Genomic DNA, 19,155 nt, shown 5'->3' on the forward strand with positions numbered 1-19,155 from the left:
TTTCTGAAGGTTGAAATATTTTGAAATAATAGCCAACATTTACTGTATATCAAGTAGGTTTTCCCAGGTAGTGCTAGTGGCAAAGAACCTGCCTGCCAAAGCTGGAGACGTAAGAGATGCTGGTTGGATCCCTGGGTTCGGAAGCTTTCCTGGAAGAGGACATAGCTTCACACTCCAGTATTCTTACCTGGAGAATCCCATGGACAGAGGAGCCTGGCAGGCTACAGTCCATAGGGTTGCAAAGAGTCATGACTGAAGCAGTTCAGCATGCACGCACACCCTATACATCAAGTATTTTTCTAAGTGTTTGATGGAAAAGGAAATTGAGTACGGAGGAGTCATATAATTTGCCTGAGGTCAACAGTTTTAGAGCCAGGTTTGAATTCTGTAGTAGCTCCCCTGCTCCTGCTCTTAACTACTCCACCATATCACCTTTCCATCCTGAGAATTTTATAAAATCACTTTATTTTGGTAAAGGCGTTTTTGGTCAGACCCTGGGAGTGAATGTGTGGACTGGAGACTGCAGTGGTCTTTCTATTCTGAGGCAATAGCACCATTAGGAAGGGGACCCTCATCACAAAGCTTGCACCCAAACCTCCATCAGCCCTAGAGCAAAAGCAAAGGCTGGAGGGACCAGGAGGAAGAAACAGCCTCTTGTGTGGCCTGAAAACTGGTGATGCCACTGATTATGCTAAAATTACAGATGCTGGTTCCAAATAGGAAAAGGTGTACGTCAAGGCTGTATATTGTCACCCTGCTTATTTAACTTCTATGCAGAGTACATCATGAGAAATGCTGGACTGGAAGAAACACAAGCTGGAATCAAGATTGCCAGAAGAAATATCAATCACCTCAGATATGCAGATGACACCACCCTTATGGCAGAAAGTGAAGAGGAACTCAAAAGCCTCTTGATGAAAGTGAAAGAGGAGAGTGAAAAAGTTGGCTTAAAGCTCAACATTCAGAAAATGAAGATCATGGCATCCGGTCTCATCACTCCATGGGAAATAGATGGGGCAACAGTGGAAACAGTGTCAGACTTTATTTTTTTGGGCTCCAAAATCATTGCAGATGGTGATTGCAGCCATGAAATAAAAAGATGCTTACTCCTTGGAAGAAAAGTTATGACCAACCTAGATAGCATATTCAAAAGCAGAGACATTACTTTGCCGACTAAGGTCCGTCTAGTCAAGGCTCTGGTTTTTCCTGTGGTCAGGTATGGATGTGAGAGTTGGACTGTGAAGAAGGCTGAGCGCCAAAGAATTGCTGCTTTTGAACTGTGGTGTTGGAGAAGACTCTTGAGAGTCCCTTGGACTGCAAGGAGATCCAACCAGTCCATTCTGAAGGAGATCAACCCTGGGATTTCTTTGGAAGGAATGATGCTGAAGCTGAAACTCCAGTACTTTGGCCACCTCATGCGAAGAGTTGACTCATTGGAAAAGACTCTGATGCTGGGAGGGATTGGGGGCAGGAGGAGAAGGGGACGACAGAGGATGGGATGGCTGGATGGCATCATGGAATCGATGAACATGAGTCTGAGTGAACTGTGGGAGATGGTGATGGACAGGGAGGCCTGGCGTGCTGCGATTCATGGGGTCGCAAAGAGTCAGACATGACTGAGCGACTGAACTGAACTGAACTGAACAGATGCTTATTACTGCAGGATGAGGGGACTGTGGCCTGCCCAGGTATAAGCCTACCTGTCATACAGAAAAAGTACACTTAGTGAGTTTTCCAGTGGATAGTTATCTGGGTAGACCCCTGAGAATATGTATGGATCCAGGACCTTCCTTCTGGAAACGATTTCCCCAGGACCAGAGATCCTTCAGGGAACTGTGAGAATGATGCTGTTTCTTGTTAGAAATGAAATGGTCCCAGAAACAGCACAGGATTCTGGCTGCCCTGGAATTAGTGACCCTGACTTCACTCTGGCCTGTGAACAGCCTCTGTAAGTTGCCAAAAAGCAAAGCCCATGCTCTGAGTTGCTTCCAAAGCAGGGCTGTGGACTCGGCAAACAGTGCCCGTGCACAGGCAAGTCTGAGGAACCAGTCTGAGAACCCAGAAAGTAAGGGAATAATAAAGAAAGAAGGAAGTGGAGAGATGCTATGAATACAAGTTTAGTGCTGAAGGAGTGGTATGGACAATATCAGCTAGGAGGAAAAGGTAAAGGGGTTCCTGCATTTATTTCATTTCCCACATTCTTCCTTAATTGTTTTTCTCGCTCATGGGGGACTCAGATCACCCCAGTCACTGTAGCTGGACCACAGTTCTGCACCCTTCACCCCTTAGAGATGCTCTTACATCAGACAGTCTGTTAGTCAGGAACCTCATGGGTGCTGCCACTTTGCATGTCATGGAGTTTCTGGGAATCCCTCAGCTAAATTCCCCATTAGTGTGTACATTAGTTGGCTCGAGCTTACATGACAAGACACCACAGACCAGAGGGCTTAAACCACAGAAATGTATTTCTCCCCTTTCTGGAGGCTGAAAGTCTGGGTTCTGGTTCCAATAGGCTCAGGTTCTCGTGAGGGACCCCCTGGCCTGCAGGTGACTGCCTTCTTGCTGTGTCTTCACATGGCAGGGAGAGAGAACAACTCTGGGGCTATTCTTATAAGAACACTAATCTTACTGGCTCAGGGCCCCGCCCTTATGGGCTCCGTATATGCAGCTCTGTAGACTTATTGTACTGAGCAGAGGCTCTTTGTGTTGGCTCAGACAAACAGAGATGGTGTGACAAGTTACCTGGGAGTGTTTTTGGAGAAGCGGGACTGAGAAACAGGAAGTCATAGTTGTTTTCCCTTTTATATTGAATTAAGACTCATCCTAATGACCCCATTTAACTTCATCACTTTTTAAATGACTCTACCCTCAGATATTTAATACAGCCATATTCTGAAGTACCAGGTGTTAGGGGAATTTGGGGATGGGATTAGGGGTGGGGAGGACACAATTCAGACTGTAACAAAGGCAAACACAGTAATTCTAATCTTCAAGCTGCTGAGTTAGATGGCTACATCTGATTTTGCTGTGTGTTTTCTTTCTTAGGACATGATCACCTTCCTGGATAAGTTGGTAAGTTATCTTGAACTGATCTCTTTGTAGAATTCTGTTTGGGGCTGGGCAGTTAAAGAAAAGATATAACCCTAGAAGATGTCATCTGTCAGAGCTCTCAAGGGAGTGGCACAGGCCAGGAAGTGGCGGTGGTGGGTGGGAAGGGACCACAAAGACAGGTTTGGAGAATACACAGATGAATTTGTTTTGGTTCTTGTTTTATGAAAAGCATCTTCCAAAGGATAGGATATCTTTGTTGGCTTTAAGCCAGGTGGAGAGCCTTAGTGCCAGGTTAAGAAGTTTGGAAAATATCTTAATATTCCCACAGTGCTTCCCAGGTGGCTCAGTGGTAAGGAATCCTCCTGCCAATGCAGGGGATGTGGGTTTGACCCCTGGGTCAGAAAGATCCCCTGGCAAAGGAAAATGACAGTCCACTCCAGTATTCTTGCCTGGGAAATCCCATGGACAGAGGAGTCTGGCAGGCTACAGCCCATGAGGTCACAAAAGAGTTGGACATGAATGACTTAGCAACTTTATGCAGCAACTGTATGCAGGTCAGGAAGCAACAGTTAGAACTGGGCATGGAACAACAGACTGGTTCCAGATAGGAAAAGGAGTGCGTCAAGGCTGTATATTGTCACCCTGCTTATTTAACTTCTATGCAGAGTACATCAAGAGAAATGCTGGACTGGAAGAAACACAACCTGGAATCAAGATTGCCAGAAGAAATATCAGTCACCTCAGATATGCAGATGACACCACCCTTATGGCAGAAAGTGAAGAGGAACTCAAAAGCCTCTTGATGAAAGTGAAAGAGGAGAGTGAAAAAGTTGGCTTAAAGCTCAGCATTCAGAAAATGAAGATCATGGCCTCCGGTCTCATCACTTCATGGGAAATAGATGGGGCAACAGTGGAAACAGTGTCAGACTTTATTTTTGGGGGCTCCAAAATCACTGCAGATGGTGATTGCAGCCATGAAATTAAAAGATGCTTACTCCTTGGAAGAAAAGTTATGACCAACCTAGATAGTATATTCAAAAGCAGAGACATTACTTTGCGGACTAAGGTCCATCTAGTCAAGGCTATGGTTTTTACAGTGGTTGTGTATGGATGTGAGAGTTGGACTGTGAAGAGGGCTGAGCGCCAAAGAATTGATGCTTTTGAACTGTGGTGTTGGAGAAGACTCTTGAGAGTCCCTTGGACTGAAAGGAGATCCAATCAGTCCATGCTGAAGGAGATCAACCCTGGGATTTCTTTGGAAGGAATGATGCTAAAGCTGAAACTCCAGTACTTTGGCCACCTCATGTGAAGAGTTGACTCATTGGAAAAGACTCTGATGCTGGGAGGGATTGGAGGCAGGAGGAGAAGGGGACGACTGAGGAAGAGATGGCTGGATGGCATCACTGACTCGATGGACGTGAGTCTGAGTGAACTCTGGGAGATGGTGATGGACAGGGAGGCCAGGCATGCTGCGATTCATGGGGTCGCAAAGAGTTGGACACGACTGAGTGACTGAACTGAACTGAACTGAACTGACTTAGTAACTGAACAACAATATTACACGAATTTTAAAAAGTTACACCCCTTTTGAAATATTTAAAATCTAATGCCTTCATTTAACGTGGTTTGGAATGTTTGAGCATATAATGAGGCTCAAGGTCTATTGGAGGTCAAACCTTTTGCCATCTTGGGCCTAGTACATTCTAACAGATTCTTGTGATATCCTGTTCTTAATGGTTGTATCATTCTTTTAATGATTGTGCCCTGCCTACTTCCTTCCAGTGAGGCTTGGAAGGATCTGAAGGCCCTAAATGTGATCAGTAGGTAGGACAGAGGAGGGAGCCCAGTTTTAGGTTGGGGGCTGTGTGCATGCTAAGTCACTTTGGTAGTGTCCAGCTCTTTGCAATGCTATGGACTAGCCCACGAGGCTCCTCGTCCATGGGATTTTCCAGGCAAGAATACTGGAGTGGGTTGCCATACCCTCCTTCAGAGTATCTTCCTGACTCAGGGAAGCATCTCTTATGTCTCCTGCATTGGCAGGTGGATTCTTTACCACTAGCACCACCTAGGAAGTCCTTAGGTTGGGGGACCTGGGTCTGACCTCCACCTGGGACCTCCGCCACTTATCATCCATGCAGCATGGGCAAGTCTCTTGACCACTGTGAGCTATCTTTTCATTTGCAAAATGTGTGTTAGAAAACAAAGAGCCTGTGACTCAGTAGGTCTTCCATGGACGGGAGTGTGGTCACTCGTGGTTACAGCAGCAGAGAAGAGGAAGATGCCGGGAGAAATCAGGAGATATAAGATGCTTTTGAGGCTCTCCTGGCTACTTAGGGGAGAGAAGATCCCAAAAGAATAGGAAACAGAATAATAACCACTCAATGGGAGATGAGCACAGGAGGGGAGGGGAGTCATTCTCACTTTAAGACAAATAGGAGGAAAGAAGGTGAAAAAAATTTTGATTGGAGAGAAGGTAGAGAGGGAATTTGTGGCCAGTGACCTCAGTCTTCCAAGAAGATTTGAAAGGCCAGTTGTTTGTGTGGCAGGTCTGTGGGGCCCACACATGGGGACAGAGGTTTCAAGACAGTGGACATTGGAAGTAGTTGCTGTGGTTGGACCTCAGGGGAGAACCAGGGCTCCAGCTCTCAGCACCTATCCCCCATCCCAGAAACCTGCTCACACTCTTCCCCTTTCTTTGTCCTCCTAGGGCATCGCTCAGGCTGTGTTCATCGGCCACGACTGGGGCGGCATGCTGGTGTGGACCATCGCTCTCTTCCACCCCGAGAGAGTGAGGTAATTAGGCAATGGGCATCAAGAGTTTGGGTCAGACTGGACTTGAATTCCCTAAAATCCTTCCTCAGGTCTTGAGTTCTAGAAAACATCTTGAAAATGGTAGGTTGTTATCTGAAAAGGTAAAACCTTATTCCCTTAGCTCACTGGTGTGTGAGTAGCATTGAAAAGAATTTTCACAACTCAAGTGTTGCAAGTTTTATTTGCAGCAAAGTGAGGACTGCATCCTGGAGACAGTGTTTCAGATAGCTCTGAGAAACTGCTCTGAGGAGGTGAGAGGGGGCCAGGTTGGACAGCACTTTTGCAGCAGATGGCAGATGTATGGCAGGAACCAGCATCATATTGTCAAGCAATTATCTTAAAGTTGATTGTTAATTAAAGAAAACGAGATATCTCAAGTTAAGGGAATTGAGCACTTTCCCATGTATGAGAAGATGCAAGAGTCTGGACTCACTGAAACCATTCCTTTGACGTGCACTTCAGCTATCTGAGGCCAGCATGCTGTGTTTTTACATCCTGAGTTTTCTCAGGGCTCAACATAGGGAGTGGCTGCAGTTTGATGGTTCCTGCTGCTGCTGCTGAGTTGCTTCAGTCGTGTCCGACTCTGTGCGACTCCATAGACGGCAGCCCACCAGGCTCCCCCGTCCCTGGGATTCTCCAGGCGAGAACACTGGAGTGGGTTGCCATTTCCTTCTCCAGTGCATGAAAGTGAAAGGTGAACGTGAAGTCGCTCAGTTGTGTCCTGCGGGGTCCAGCCCTGGTGGATCCAGGGTAATTCGAAGTGGAGATGGAATCGGCATCCTAGGAAAAAACTTATTTAATTACAGATATAGAGAGAGATTAGATATGGATAGTGTAGTAGGAAATATTAGTGGAGAAAAAGAGGCTGAATAACTTGGTTTATGTGGGATACCAATAAAACTCCAAGACAAGGAATTTGCACCATCTACGCTGGGCCACTGGTGCCACTTGAATATCGGAAGGTGCCCCTCCTTGGTCTCCTTCTCACATGGAGCTTAAAAGCTGGGGCAAGTAAGTAGACGTGGCGAGCACCCATGCTCCAGATGGGAATTCAGCCAGAAAGATGGGGAGCAAGAAAGAAACGACACAGGGAAATCAGTCTTTCCAAAAACTGATCCGATTTCTTTATTTTTTAGGTTTGCTTATATACCTTTTGTTACACATAGAGATAAATGGAAATTTTAAAGTCACGCAGGGGTCAGCAGTCCTGACCTTTATCAAAATCAGGTGCTTCACATAAAAGTATACATAAAGGTCTTAGGGGTCTTACATCATCATCTGGCCATGAGGCCTGCTGACATTTTATGATCCTTTATTTCTGATAACCAAAAAACTTATTTTTTCCAAGGGTGTTTTTTCTTAAACCAGGCACCACCCTCTGAAGGTAGCAGATAAAGTTGCATTCCTATAGGGTGAGGGTGTAGTGGGCTACAACTAAGAAAGGAATTTATTTAACCTAAGGTTAACATGATTAATCTTAAAGGTTAATACTTATTTCTCCTATATGCTTAAAGGTTAATACTTATTTCTCCTATATGCTAGTTATATTCATTATAAGGGCAGGGAATATGGAGATTTAGCAGCAAACATCAGCCCAATAAATGAAAACCCTTCACCAATGTTCCCCTTAAGATCTATTTAGTCTTAAGATAGTGATAAAGTTACATTTCTGCATAGCAAGGACACAGTGATTTATAACAAAGTACAGTGATCTATAACAAAAGAGAAAATTCATTAACTCAAAAAGTCTAGTATTGCTAACATCAAAAACTACTATATTTCCTTTTCTATATTCCAAATACATTGATTAATATATTCCCAGGTGCCTAAGGATATGGAGGCCTGGCGGCAAATATTGACTCAACAATGAGAAAAGCCCTATGCTAATTAAGACTTTCAAAATACTCCAAACTCTCTGTGCTATTTATGGTTGAGAGGTTGTCACACAAGCTAGTCTGTCAGCAGAGAGGTTTGACCTGAGACACCCTTGTCACACCCAGGGCAGGGAATTAGCAGCAATTATTGGCACAACAAATGAAAAACCCTTCACCAATATAATTCCTAACCAACCCACTATACTAATAATTTCTAACTTCCCAAAAGAATCTGCCTTTAGTAAGTCTAAAACATCTCATGCCTCTCACTGGTGGGAGGCTGCAAACAATCACATGTGTCCGGACGAACCCGTACAGGCAGGCTAGATAACCTTCAGAGGAGTTCATAAGTTGAAACACTCTTGTCACGCCCAGGAATTTTTATTGACTTGGAGCTGTAAGTTAACTCCTTCTCCGAGAGAGGTAATGAGGGTCAGACCCAAATAAAGTCAGAGGTATAGGTGAGAGCATGAAACAGTAAAGTAGGTAGACTCTGGTTTTGGGGGTAGATGCTCGGAAACAGGAGGCTCGATCCCGCCTTTGCGTATGCTGAAGCCTCCTTCCTCATGACCTTTGCCATGGGCGGAGTTCCTCACGCTGGCTCCCGGCATCCCGACTCTTAGATGGTAGGTATTCTTTCTTTCCTGAGTTCCCTCAGGGCTTACCTGCTCACTTTGGAGGGCTGCAGCTGCTGATGACTGTGACATCCTTTGTTGACTGATATGGCAGAAAATATTCCATTTCTTAGTAGGGACAGTTTAATGAGCTAATGTCTTAGGCACAAGGCCTGTCCCAGTCACCAGTAATGCAGTGAATATTGCAGCACCCAAGTAGCCAGAATGCAGGACAATAAGGGTGGACTTTGAGGGCAGTGGGTGAGGTAGCAGGGATGTCAGCTTATAGAACTGAGGACCAGGAGAGACTTTAGCCCTGGTCGGAGTCAGAAAATGCAGCTTTTGACTTTGCCCTGAACTGGCTGTGTGACAACTCACTTCACCCATTAGACCCTGGTTTCTTCAACCACAAAGTGGTGATTGCCACTCCTACCCAACTATTCCAGGGCTTCCCAGGTGGCTCTGTGGTAGAGAATCTGCCTGATAATACAGGAGCTGCAGGAGACACAGGTTCAACCTGGGCTGGGAAGATCCCCTGGGGGAGGAAATGGCAACCCACCCCAGTATTCTTGTCTGGAGAATCCCATGGACAGAGGAGCCTGGAGGGCTACAGTCCAGGGGGTTGCAAAGAGCTGGCACAACTTAACGATTGAACACATACATACACACATGGCTACCCCGCCTGCAAAGTGCTGTACAGAAGTCAGGTTGGAGTGACATTTCATGATCATGATCACATCACTCATGATCATTTTCAGAATGGCATTTCAGGCACCCATGGGAGCTTTCAGATGACTTGTTTTGAACCTGGAGGGTCAGGTGACCTTTGTGGCCACACACCACTTGAGTTGGTAACTGCAGTTAGAGCCTGTCTGACCTCCCATTTCAGCCTTCTATCTTAGCAAATTAACTAAAACATCATCCTTAGCAGTCATCTGTGTTTCCCTAACTAACCCAATTACCTTTTGATTGGCAGAGTTTATACAAATGGAAACACTTGAGAGACTTTAAAAATATGCTCAGTTCAACCCCAGTTCATACGGTTGGGTGATCTCAAAGACCAGAAAAAAATCAAACATTTCCTAAAATAGTTTTAAAGTTTTTGTGCTCTGTTCTTCTGATCTCTTTAGCTTCTCTCTCTGTTTTCTCTCTCTCATTCAAAAGGAAGGTAAGAAATCAGCTCTTAAGAATCAGTTTCACCAAAAAGTTACTCTGCAGACTGTGTTAGGTGCTTCTTCTTCTTTTTTTATTTATTTGACTGCGCTGGGCCTTAGTTGTGACTTAGTTGCCCTTCAGCACATGGGGTCCCAGTTCCCCAACCAGAGATTGAACCTGCAGACCCTGCATTGGAAAGCAGACTCTTAACCACTGGGTCACCAGGGAAGTCCCTGGATGCTTCTTGAAGGGAACAAAAAGAAATAGAGCAACAACATACGGTCTCCACATTGTTGTTACTCTATTAAACTTAGTCTCTCTCTCTTTGTCTCTTTCTCTCCTGTGGGAATTTTAAAAGATTTAACAGGAGCCAAGTGAAATTTTGTGCATAATAACATCAGATCTGAGACATGCAGGCATGCTCTGGTTTCCTGTTTCTTTTCTCCTTGTGCCATTTCCACCATGTCTGCCGTTGGTTCTGGGGTAGTAGCTTCTCCTCCATCTGCTCTCATCAAATCAGCCCTGTTACCTTATTCCTGGGAGGTTGTAAGGGAGCAGAGACCCTCTCAGGGTCTCACATCTCTGGGTCTCCAGAGAATGGGACTGTGCATCTCTGGGTCTGGGAGCATCTTTTATTAAAAAAAATATTGTTGACAGCGCTGATCTTTGCCTTTCTATTCAGACAATGAGTGAAGGAAAAAGAAAAGGCAACATTTGATGTGGAATATTTCTTTGAATCATGGTTTTGCCTTTCTACTGAAATAAGCTTTGGGGACCATTTAAAATAAGGATGTACTCACTTGTTTGTTTTATATCCTTTCTTTAACAATCACCTAAAGATGCTGCTGCCAGGAGGCTATGGTTCAGCTTTTTGTAATCTTAATGCAGTTTATATGTACTAAGTAGTCTTTAAGTATTTCAGTTCAGTTCAGTTCATTTCAGTTGCTCAGTCGTGTCCGACTCTGCAACCCCATGAACTGCAGCACACCAGGCCTCCCTGTCCATCACCACCTCCTGGAGTTCACTCAGACTCACATCCATCAAGTCGGTGATGCCATCCAGCCATCTCATCCTCAGTCGTCCCCTTCTCCTCCTGCCCCCAATCCCTCCCAGCATCAGAGTCTTTTCCAACGAGTCAACTCTTCGCATGAGGTGGCCAAAGTACTGGAGTTTCAGCTTTAGCATCATTCCTTCCAAAGAAATCCCAGGGCTGATCTTCTTTAGAATGGACTGGTTGGATCTCCTTGCAGTCCAAGGGACTCTCAAGAGTCTTCTCCAACACCACAGTTCAAAAGCATCAATTCTTTGGCTCTCAGCTTTCTTCACAGTCCAACTCTCGCATCCATACATGACCACTGGAAAAACCATAGCCTTGACTAGAAGGACCTTTGTTGGCAAAGTAATGTCTCTGCTTTTGAATATACTGTCTAGGTTGGTTATAACTTTTCTTCCAAAGAGTAAGCATCTTTTAATTTCATGGCTGCAATCACCATCTGCAGTGATTTTGGAGTCCAAAAAGATAAAGTCTGACACTGTTTCCCCATCTATTTCCCATGAAGTGATGGGACCAGATGCCATGATCTTAGTTTTCTGAATGTTGAGCTTTAAGCCAACTTTTTCATTTACATGCTATTATCTCATTTAGTGATGGTTTTTTAATATCTAATAAATAATATGTCAAGATGATTAAAAAGAAAACCCCATTCTGTCCCATTCTGTTTAGTAAAAGTTACAATTTCTTGACTTGTGACTTAAATACTGTTTAAAATGGGTTCACTATGGTATCATTAGAAACCTATAGGCATAAATATAACTTAACCATGGCTATTGAACCTTTGAAATGTGGCCAGTTTTGAATTGAGATTACTATAAGTAGAAAATGCCTTCCAGGTTCCAAAGACTTAGTATGAAAAAAAGAATGTAAAATAGCTTCTTAATAATTCTTAATATTGATTACATATTAAAATTATTAATATTTTCATATATTAGGTTAAATATTAAATTAACATTTCCATTAACATTAAATTAAAATTAATATCAAATTAACTAATATTAAATAATGTTTAAAATTAATCTCACATATTCCTTTTTACTGGTCTTAATTTGGCTAGTGTGCTGTGCTTAGTTACTCAGTCGTGTCCAATTCTTTGCAACCCTGTGGACTGTAGCCTGCCAGGCTCCTATATCCATGGGGATCCTCCAGGCAAGAATATTGGAGTGGGTTGCCATCCCCTCCTCCAGGGGAATCTTTCCAACTCAGGAACTGAACCCAGGTCTCCTGCACTGCAGGCTACTAGAAAATTTTAATCGTTTATGGTTTGAATTATATTTCTATTGGCTCGTATGGAGTAAGCCTTACCAGTCATTCCTCTGATTATTTTTTTTGCCCTGATTATCCCATTGCTCCTATTTTATATATAAAATATGTATATTTTTTATATATCTGTTTTTAAATATATTTCATATATCTGTTTGTTTTTTTTTTTAATTTAATTGGATTTTTCTTAACTGTTTATTTGGGTGGTGGGGGCGGGGGGAGGTTGTGCCTAGTGGCATGTGGGTTGTTAGTTCCCTGACCAGGGGTCACACCCACACCCCTTGCACTGGAAGCACAGAGCTTTAACCATTGGACCAAGAGAGTCCCCTACATATCTGTTTCTTTCATAGGAAAAAGTTTCCCAAGGTAAGAGTGGGATATGGAATTCTTGCCAACCAGTCAAGCTACCTGTATTCCTGGCCAACTTCTGTTAGTTCTGCATTCATGGGGTCTTTCAAATACACCCTCTCTTTTATTCCTATGGGAAGCCTAGTAATTCACATGGTAAAGAATCTGCCTGCAATGCAAGAGACCCAGGTTTGATCACTGGGTCAGGAAGATTCCCTGAAGAAGAAAATGGCAACCCACTCCAATATTCCTCCCTGGGAAATCCCATGGACAGAGGAGCCTGCCTGGCTGCAGTCCATAGGATTGCAAAGAGTCAGGCAGTACTGAGCACACATGCATGTATTTGTCTAAGCTTCCTGTTAGACCATGGCAAGCTCCTGGAGTATTAGTTTTATGTTTTCTCTCCCCTAGTACGTGGCATGGAATTACACTCAACACAGAGGAAACAGTGAGTGAAGGAAGGAAGGAAAAATGACTGTGTTTTTAAAATCTAGAGAAAGATTATGCTATGCACTTATTCTAATCGAGATAGATATACTGCATGTAATGTACATGAGGGCATGCTTGTGTGCATGTCTTTGTCAAAGGCAAGTAGGTGAGAAATACTGCAGTTATGGTTGCTGGGGAGAAGGGATAGTTAGGAACTTTGGGAAGGTCGTGTACACACTGCTATATTTAAAATATATAACCAACAAGAACCTGCTGTACAGCACAGGGAACTCTGCTCAATGTTACGTGGCAGCCTGGATGGGAGGGGAATTTGGGGAAAAATGGATGCATGTATATGCAAGGCTGAGTCCCTTTGCTATCCACCTGACACTACCACACATTGTTAATTGGTCATACCCCAATAAAAAATGTCTTTGGTTTTGTATTGGGGTATATAAAATACATAAAAATTAAATTTAAAAAAACGGTGGTTTAGTTTTAGGCCCTGTACTCCATGCACTGCTGGAGTGAGATCATGTATGTGGAACTCCCCAACTCCGAGCTCACGTTGTGACACATAAGATCCTTTCTGGTCCTTGCAGACTGTCTTCTTATGGGGTCTGTGTCTTGACGCCTCTTCTTCCCACAGGGCAGTGGCCAGTTTGAATACTCCCTTCATGCCGTCAAATCCCAAAGTGACCTCCATGGAGATCATCAAGGCCAACCCCGCCTTCAATTATCAGCTCTACTTCCAGGAACCAGTAAGTTCGGGGCCCTGCCAGCCCACCAAGGGTTTTGTTCTTTCTCCTTCCTCCCTCCTTCTCCCTGATGGTCTGATCTGTCTCTGTCCTCTTGAGTTTTCTGTGGCTTCAGTGAGAAAGGTGTTCACAAGAAGGCTCAGGTGAAGCTAAGCTCAGCTGGTCCTTCCTGAGTGATGGCAATTCTGCATGTGTGTGTGTATTTGGGGTGTTGATGGAACAGCAGTGTGGTGCATGAGGTTCTCTGCTTCTCTGAAATGGGAAAGCAGTGGGCTGAGTGTTCATTTGGAGCCACCTCTTCTTAGTTCTGTGGCTGAGCGGCTGGTGAAACCCACCTCTAGTTGTGAACACCTCCTGGCTTCCTACCTGGGACCTGATACTTCTGTGTACTGAGGAGTGATGTTTGTAGTTAGACAGCACTGGAGCCTAAAAGCCCCTCACTAGATCCCCTGCAGATGTCCTCTGAGAGATGTGGGAGGCTTCTAGATATCACCTGTGTGCCTCAAAGCCTAGGATGCCTTTCAGAGTTGCTTCCCAGGGTTTGAGTGCTGTGTGACGCATGTGGCTGCTTTCCACCTGTCCCTGGATTCCCTGAGAGCAACATCGTCCAGCCTGGCTGCCCTCCTGCAGCTGCCCTCATCTGATCCTCCTCCGTTTGTGGGCTCTGCACTCTGATGCCCAGCTATGTCTGGGTAATTCCAGAAAGGATAAAAGATGCTCCCTAACACTCCAAAGAGAGAAGGATGGATCGAGTTTATTGATAAAGATCATGACAGCATCTCACCACAGCTATCATCCAGCCTTTGCCTGTCTGCCACTCGTGTGTGTGTGTGTGTGTGTGTGTGTGTGCGCGCTCAGTCGCTAAGTTGTATCCGACTGTTTGCAACGCTATGGACTGTAGCCTGTCAAGCTCCTCTGTCCATTGGATTTCCCAGGCAAGGAAACTGGAGTGGGTTGCCATTCCCTTCTCCAGGGGATCTTCCTGACTCAAGGATCTAACCCACGTCCCCTGGATCAGGAAGATCCCCTAGAGTTAGAAATGGCAACCCACTCCAGTATCCTTGCCTGGGAAATTCCATGGACAGAGGAGCCTGGCAGACTACAGTCCATGGGGTTCCAGAGTGGGACACAACTAAACATGCGCACATGCATGCAGTATCCCACTGTGCGTGTATGTGGCTCATCCATTCTTCCCTTGATGGACGCTTGGGTGCCTGTTGGGCCAGGTAGTTCTGTTGGCATCATCACGTGGCCTTCTCTCCCATCTTTTCAGCTGAGCTGGCTCGAGGAGTCTTACTCAGTGGCCTGAGACCAGACACTCAACTGGGTCAGGATGCTGACCTTGCCTTGTTTGTCCTCAAAGCCCTCACACCTCCTCTTCAGCCACACTCAGAGGGAGTTTGGATTTAATCTGTGCGTCCTGTGCATCCAAGCAGGGAGAGGAGGGGCAACCCAGGATAAGCTCAAGGTCAGAGTGACCTCAGGGGAGGGGGAACGATGCTTACCAATAGCAGCCATTGTAGAGCAATGATTTTTGTTTCAAAGGTTGTTACAGTCATTGTGGAAAAAAATCAGTACCTTTATTGCTCTGTGGTCACTGTTTGGGGCTGGCTTTGTTCTTAAGGACAAAGCTTCTTGGCAGGGAAGTGTTCTATATTCAAATTAGTGATCTGGCTACTAGAAGACCAGATTGAGTGAATCCAGTATCTGGGCCTGGTAGGATGGGCCCCAAGCTCAATCTTAAGGAGAAACCATGGTGGCTGATGCGTCCCTCCAGCCTGTATACTCCCTGCTCAGTAAGGAAATGGACAAGCCCTGTCTGCTTCTGTCTCTACACTCAGTTTCCTCATTTGAAAAAGGTGGGTCTGGTTGGATAGTTTTCATCCAAGTGATAGCTTTAAAGATAAGCTGAATTCAGGCCAATAAACAAAAAGCAACATAAAGCAACTCTTTGATTCAGGGGTGGGCCCTGGGAGCCCTGGGCTTCCTATGTGGTAAAGAACATGCCTGCCAGTGCAGGAGATGTCAGAGACTCAGGTTCAATCCCTGGGTCAGGAAGATCCCCTGGAGGAGGGAATGGCTACCCACTCCAGTATTCTTGCCTGGAGAATCCCATGGACAGAGGAGCCTGGCAGGCTACCATCCATAGTGTTGCAAAGAGTTGGACACGACTGAGTGACTCAGCACGCCTGCAGGCACTGGGAGCCCCTCTTTCCCACCGTTTACGTACCCTGCACCACCACCACCACCCTCCTACCTCCCTACCACAGCTGCCACCTCTCTCCAGCCTGCAGGTGGCGTCTGTGAGCTCTCACGGGTCCAGACTCCTGTCCCCAGCCCTCCCACCTCAAGTTCTTCCGAGCACCTCGGGATGTAGCTTAAACAAATGCCACGTTGAGATCCAGCTCTTTGAACTGTTAGCCAACATGTACTGTCCTGTCCTGGGAACTCTCCAAGTCTGGTGGAAACTCAAATCAAAAGCTGTGTTTTTCTTCTCAGGGAAGGGATTATGACCTTCACCTTTTTGTAGGAAGAAAAGGAGGAGGAGGAGAAGGCATTGGCAGCTCAAGACAGCAAAGACAAATAGAATCAGCTAGGTGACTTCAGTACAACCTGTTCCATTTTTTTTTAATCTTAAGATTCTGACCCTGGGGACATCTCAGCACGTCCAGTGTGTCCTATTAACCCTGCCCTCTCCCACCCCCAACACTGCTTCCTCTTTATTTCTCCTTAGCAATGTATTTATATTTTATTTCTTTGGAGATTTCATGGTGCCCATGGGTGTGCACGTGTGTGTGTGTAAAACCATAGCTATGGGCAAATTTCAAGCACCAAACACACTTTCAGGTGTTTAACCAGCTGAAAAACTAGGGAATAGAGAGAAAATTTAGGGGGAAATTATAGGTAATTAACAGAGATGGTTTTGAGGTAGAAGGAAGGAACCTTGCCATCCACGTCCGCATTACCGTCTACATCCACTTTACCCTTGATGTTTTGAATCTTTCTTAATCCCTGCTGCTGCTGCTGCTGCTGCTGCTGCTGAGTCGCTTCAGTCATGTCCGACTCTGTGCGACCCCAGAGACGGCAGCCCACCAGGCTCCCCCATCCCTGGGATTCTCCAGGCAAGAACACTGAAGTGGGTTGCCATTTCCTTCTCCAATGCATGAAAGTGAAAAGTGAAAGTGAAGTCGTTCAGTCGTGTCCGACTCTTTGTGACCCCATGGACTGCAGCTTACCAGGCTCCTCCGTCCATGGGATTTTCCAGGCAAGAGTACTAGAGTGGAGTGGCATCGCCTTCTCCATCTTAATCCCTAGAACACAGTAATTCCTTGAGCTACAGAGACTGCTGGTGGTTTGTTACATCATTTATTCTTTAGGTATTTCATGGTTGCTATCTGAAAAAAAGTACTGAGTTGTCTAAAATAAAAAGTCAGATCCCTCTTCACTTCTGTAGAACTAGCTACTATGAATAGCTTGATGAGTATTTCCCAGATGTTTTAAAACTATGCTTTTAAGTGTGCCTGTACTTAAGCATATTGTTGTTCCCTCTCTCAGTCATGTACAACTCTTTGCGACCCCATGGACTGCAACACTCCAGGCTCCACTGTCCTTCACTATCTCCCAAAGTTTTCTCAAACTCATGTCCATTGAGTCAGTGATGCCATCCAACCATCTCATTCTCTGTTGCTCCCTTCTCCTCCTGTCCTGAATCTTTCCCAGCATCAAGGTCTTTTCCAGTGAGTCATCTCTTCCCAACAGGTGACCAAAGTATTGGAGCTTCAGTGTCAATCTTTCCAGTGAATATTCAGGGTTGATTTCCTTTAGGAGTGACTGGTTTGATCTCCTGGCTGTCCAAGGGACTCTCAAGAGTCTTCTCCATCACCACAGTTTGAAAGCATCAATTCTTTGGCACTCAGCCTACTTTATGGTCCGGCTCTCACATCTGTACTTGACTATTAGAAAAACTATACAGACCTTTGTTGGCAAAGTAATGCCTCTGGTTTTCAGTACACTGTCTAGGTTTGTCCACCAGGGAAGTCCCAGAAATGCACAATTTTATCCAAGTCAAATTGAGGACTATAATCCAGAAACAGTCTCTCAGAAAATTCTGAGAACTGTCCTACCAATTAGAGGTCTAGACACAGTTACACTTTTTGAGACAGAGAGCTGTATATTAAATGATATCTTATCAACAGTTTACACAATCTAGTGAGTCATCATGGTTCATCGTGGCCCCTTACAAGGTCAAGGTTATCTTGTAAGGAATTGTCTTGTTGATGTGAGAAGAATGTTGTTCTTTATGGTTGAGCAGGTTGAGCAGGTATTTCTGCTGGTGAGGATTTGTTCCATGTCTAATGCAGATACACAGTGCACAGTGTTGGGGGAGAGGAGGCCGAAAGGCACAGAAAAAAAAAAATTATGTCTAAATTTTTCTTGTCCTGCCATCAGTTCAGTTCAGTTCAGTCGCTCAGTTGTGTCCGGCTCTTTGTGACCCCATGAACCACAGCACTCCAGGCCTCCCTGTCCATCACCAACTCCCGGAGTTCACTCAAACTCATGTCCATCGAGTCGGTGATGCCATCCAGCCATCCTCTGTTGTCCCCTTCTCCTCCTGCCCTCAATCTTTCCCAGCATCAGGGTCTTTTCAAATGAGTCAGCTCTTCGAATCAGGTGGCCAAAGTATTGGAGTTTCAGCTTCAACATCAGTCCTTCCAATGAAAATCCAGGACTGACCTCCTTTAGGATGGATTGGTTGGACCTCCTTGCAGTCCAGGGGACTCTCAAGAGTCTTCTCCAACACCACAATTCAAAAGCATCAATTCTTCAGTGCTCAGCTCTCTTTATACTCCAACTCTCACATCCATACATGACCACTGGAAAAACCATAGCCTTGACTAGACGAACTTTTGTTGGCAAAGTAGTGTCTCTGCTTTTTAATATGCTGTCTAGGTTGGTCATAACTTTCCTTCCAAGGAGTAAGCGTCTTTTAATTTCATAGCTGCAATCACCATCTGCAGTGATTTTGGAGCCCAGAAAAATAAAGTCAGCACTGTTTCCACTGTTTACCCATCTATTTGCCATGAAGTGATGGGACCAGATGCCATGATCTTCGTTTTCTGAATGTTGAGCTTTAAGCCAACTTTTTTCTCTCCTGTTTCACTTTCATCAAGAGGCTCTTTAGTTCTTCTTCACTTCCTGCCATAAAATCTGCATTTTCTTTCACACTTTCTTTGGTAAATAGGAGCCTACAGTAGAGGGCAAAAAAATAAAACAATCCATGTGGTCATTTAGAAGACATTCCTACCAAAGTATTTATCTCACATTCTTTCCTTTTTTCTCCTCTCTTCTTCTCATCCATCTAGCCTTTGTTGGGATGTATTTATTACCCGGGATATCACAGTGGGAATAAAAATATAAGTAAGATACAGTGTGTGTCCCTAAGAAATCCCCAGGCTTGTGAGGGGCCCAGATCCCAAACTAGACAATTCTCATGCAATCAAATAACTTTTAACTGTTAGGTAGTTAGAATAGGAAAAAAGGAGTCCAAAATGGTGGTGGCTAAAAGACCAAGAAAGGAAAAAGCCTTCAAAAATGGAACAAAAGAAAATCCGAGTCACTTTTAACTATGGCAGTAATAATAACAACAATAATCACCATTTATTGGCATCTCTCCTATATATACTCTACCAGGCATGATCAGAAACAGGCATTATCTCCTGTTATCCTTATAAAACTCCCATTTTACAGATGAGGAAACTGAGGCTCTGGAAGATTAAGTTGCCCAGTTAATAAGAAGT

The 19,155-nt window shown here is 44.7% G+C and overlaps 1 protein-coding gene across 1 annotated transcript in view; it reads left to right on the forward strand.

Moving 5' to 3' along the window:
- EPHX2 (epoxide hydrolase 2) overlaps positions 1-19,155 on the forward strand; it is a 74,857-nt gene that overhangs the window by 41,118 nt on the left and 14,584 nt on the right. The window contains exons 10-12 of the mRNA XM_068973820.1: positions 3,046-3,072; positions 5,759-5,844; positions 13,249-13,360. Coding sequence (XP_068829921.1) covers positions 3,046-3,072; positions 5,759-5,844; positions 13,249-13,360 — 225 coding nt within the window. The remainder of the gene's footprint in view (positions 1-3,045; positions 3,073-5,758; positions 5,845-13,248; positions 13,361-19,155) is intronic.

This window comes from Capricornis sumatraensis, chromosome 6 (assembly GCF_032405125.1).
Source record: "Capricornis sumatraensis isolate serow.1 chromosome 6, serow.2, whole genome shotgun sequence".
NCBI classification, from domain to species: domain Eukaryota; kingdom Metazoa; phylum Chordata; class Mammalia; order Artiodactyla; family Bovidae; genus Capricornis; species Capricornis sumatraensis.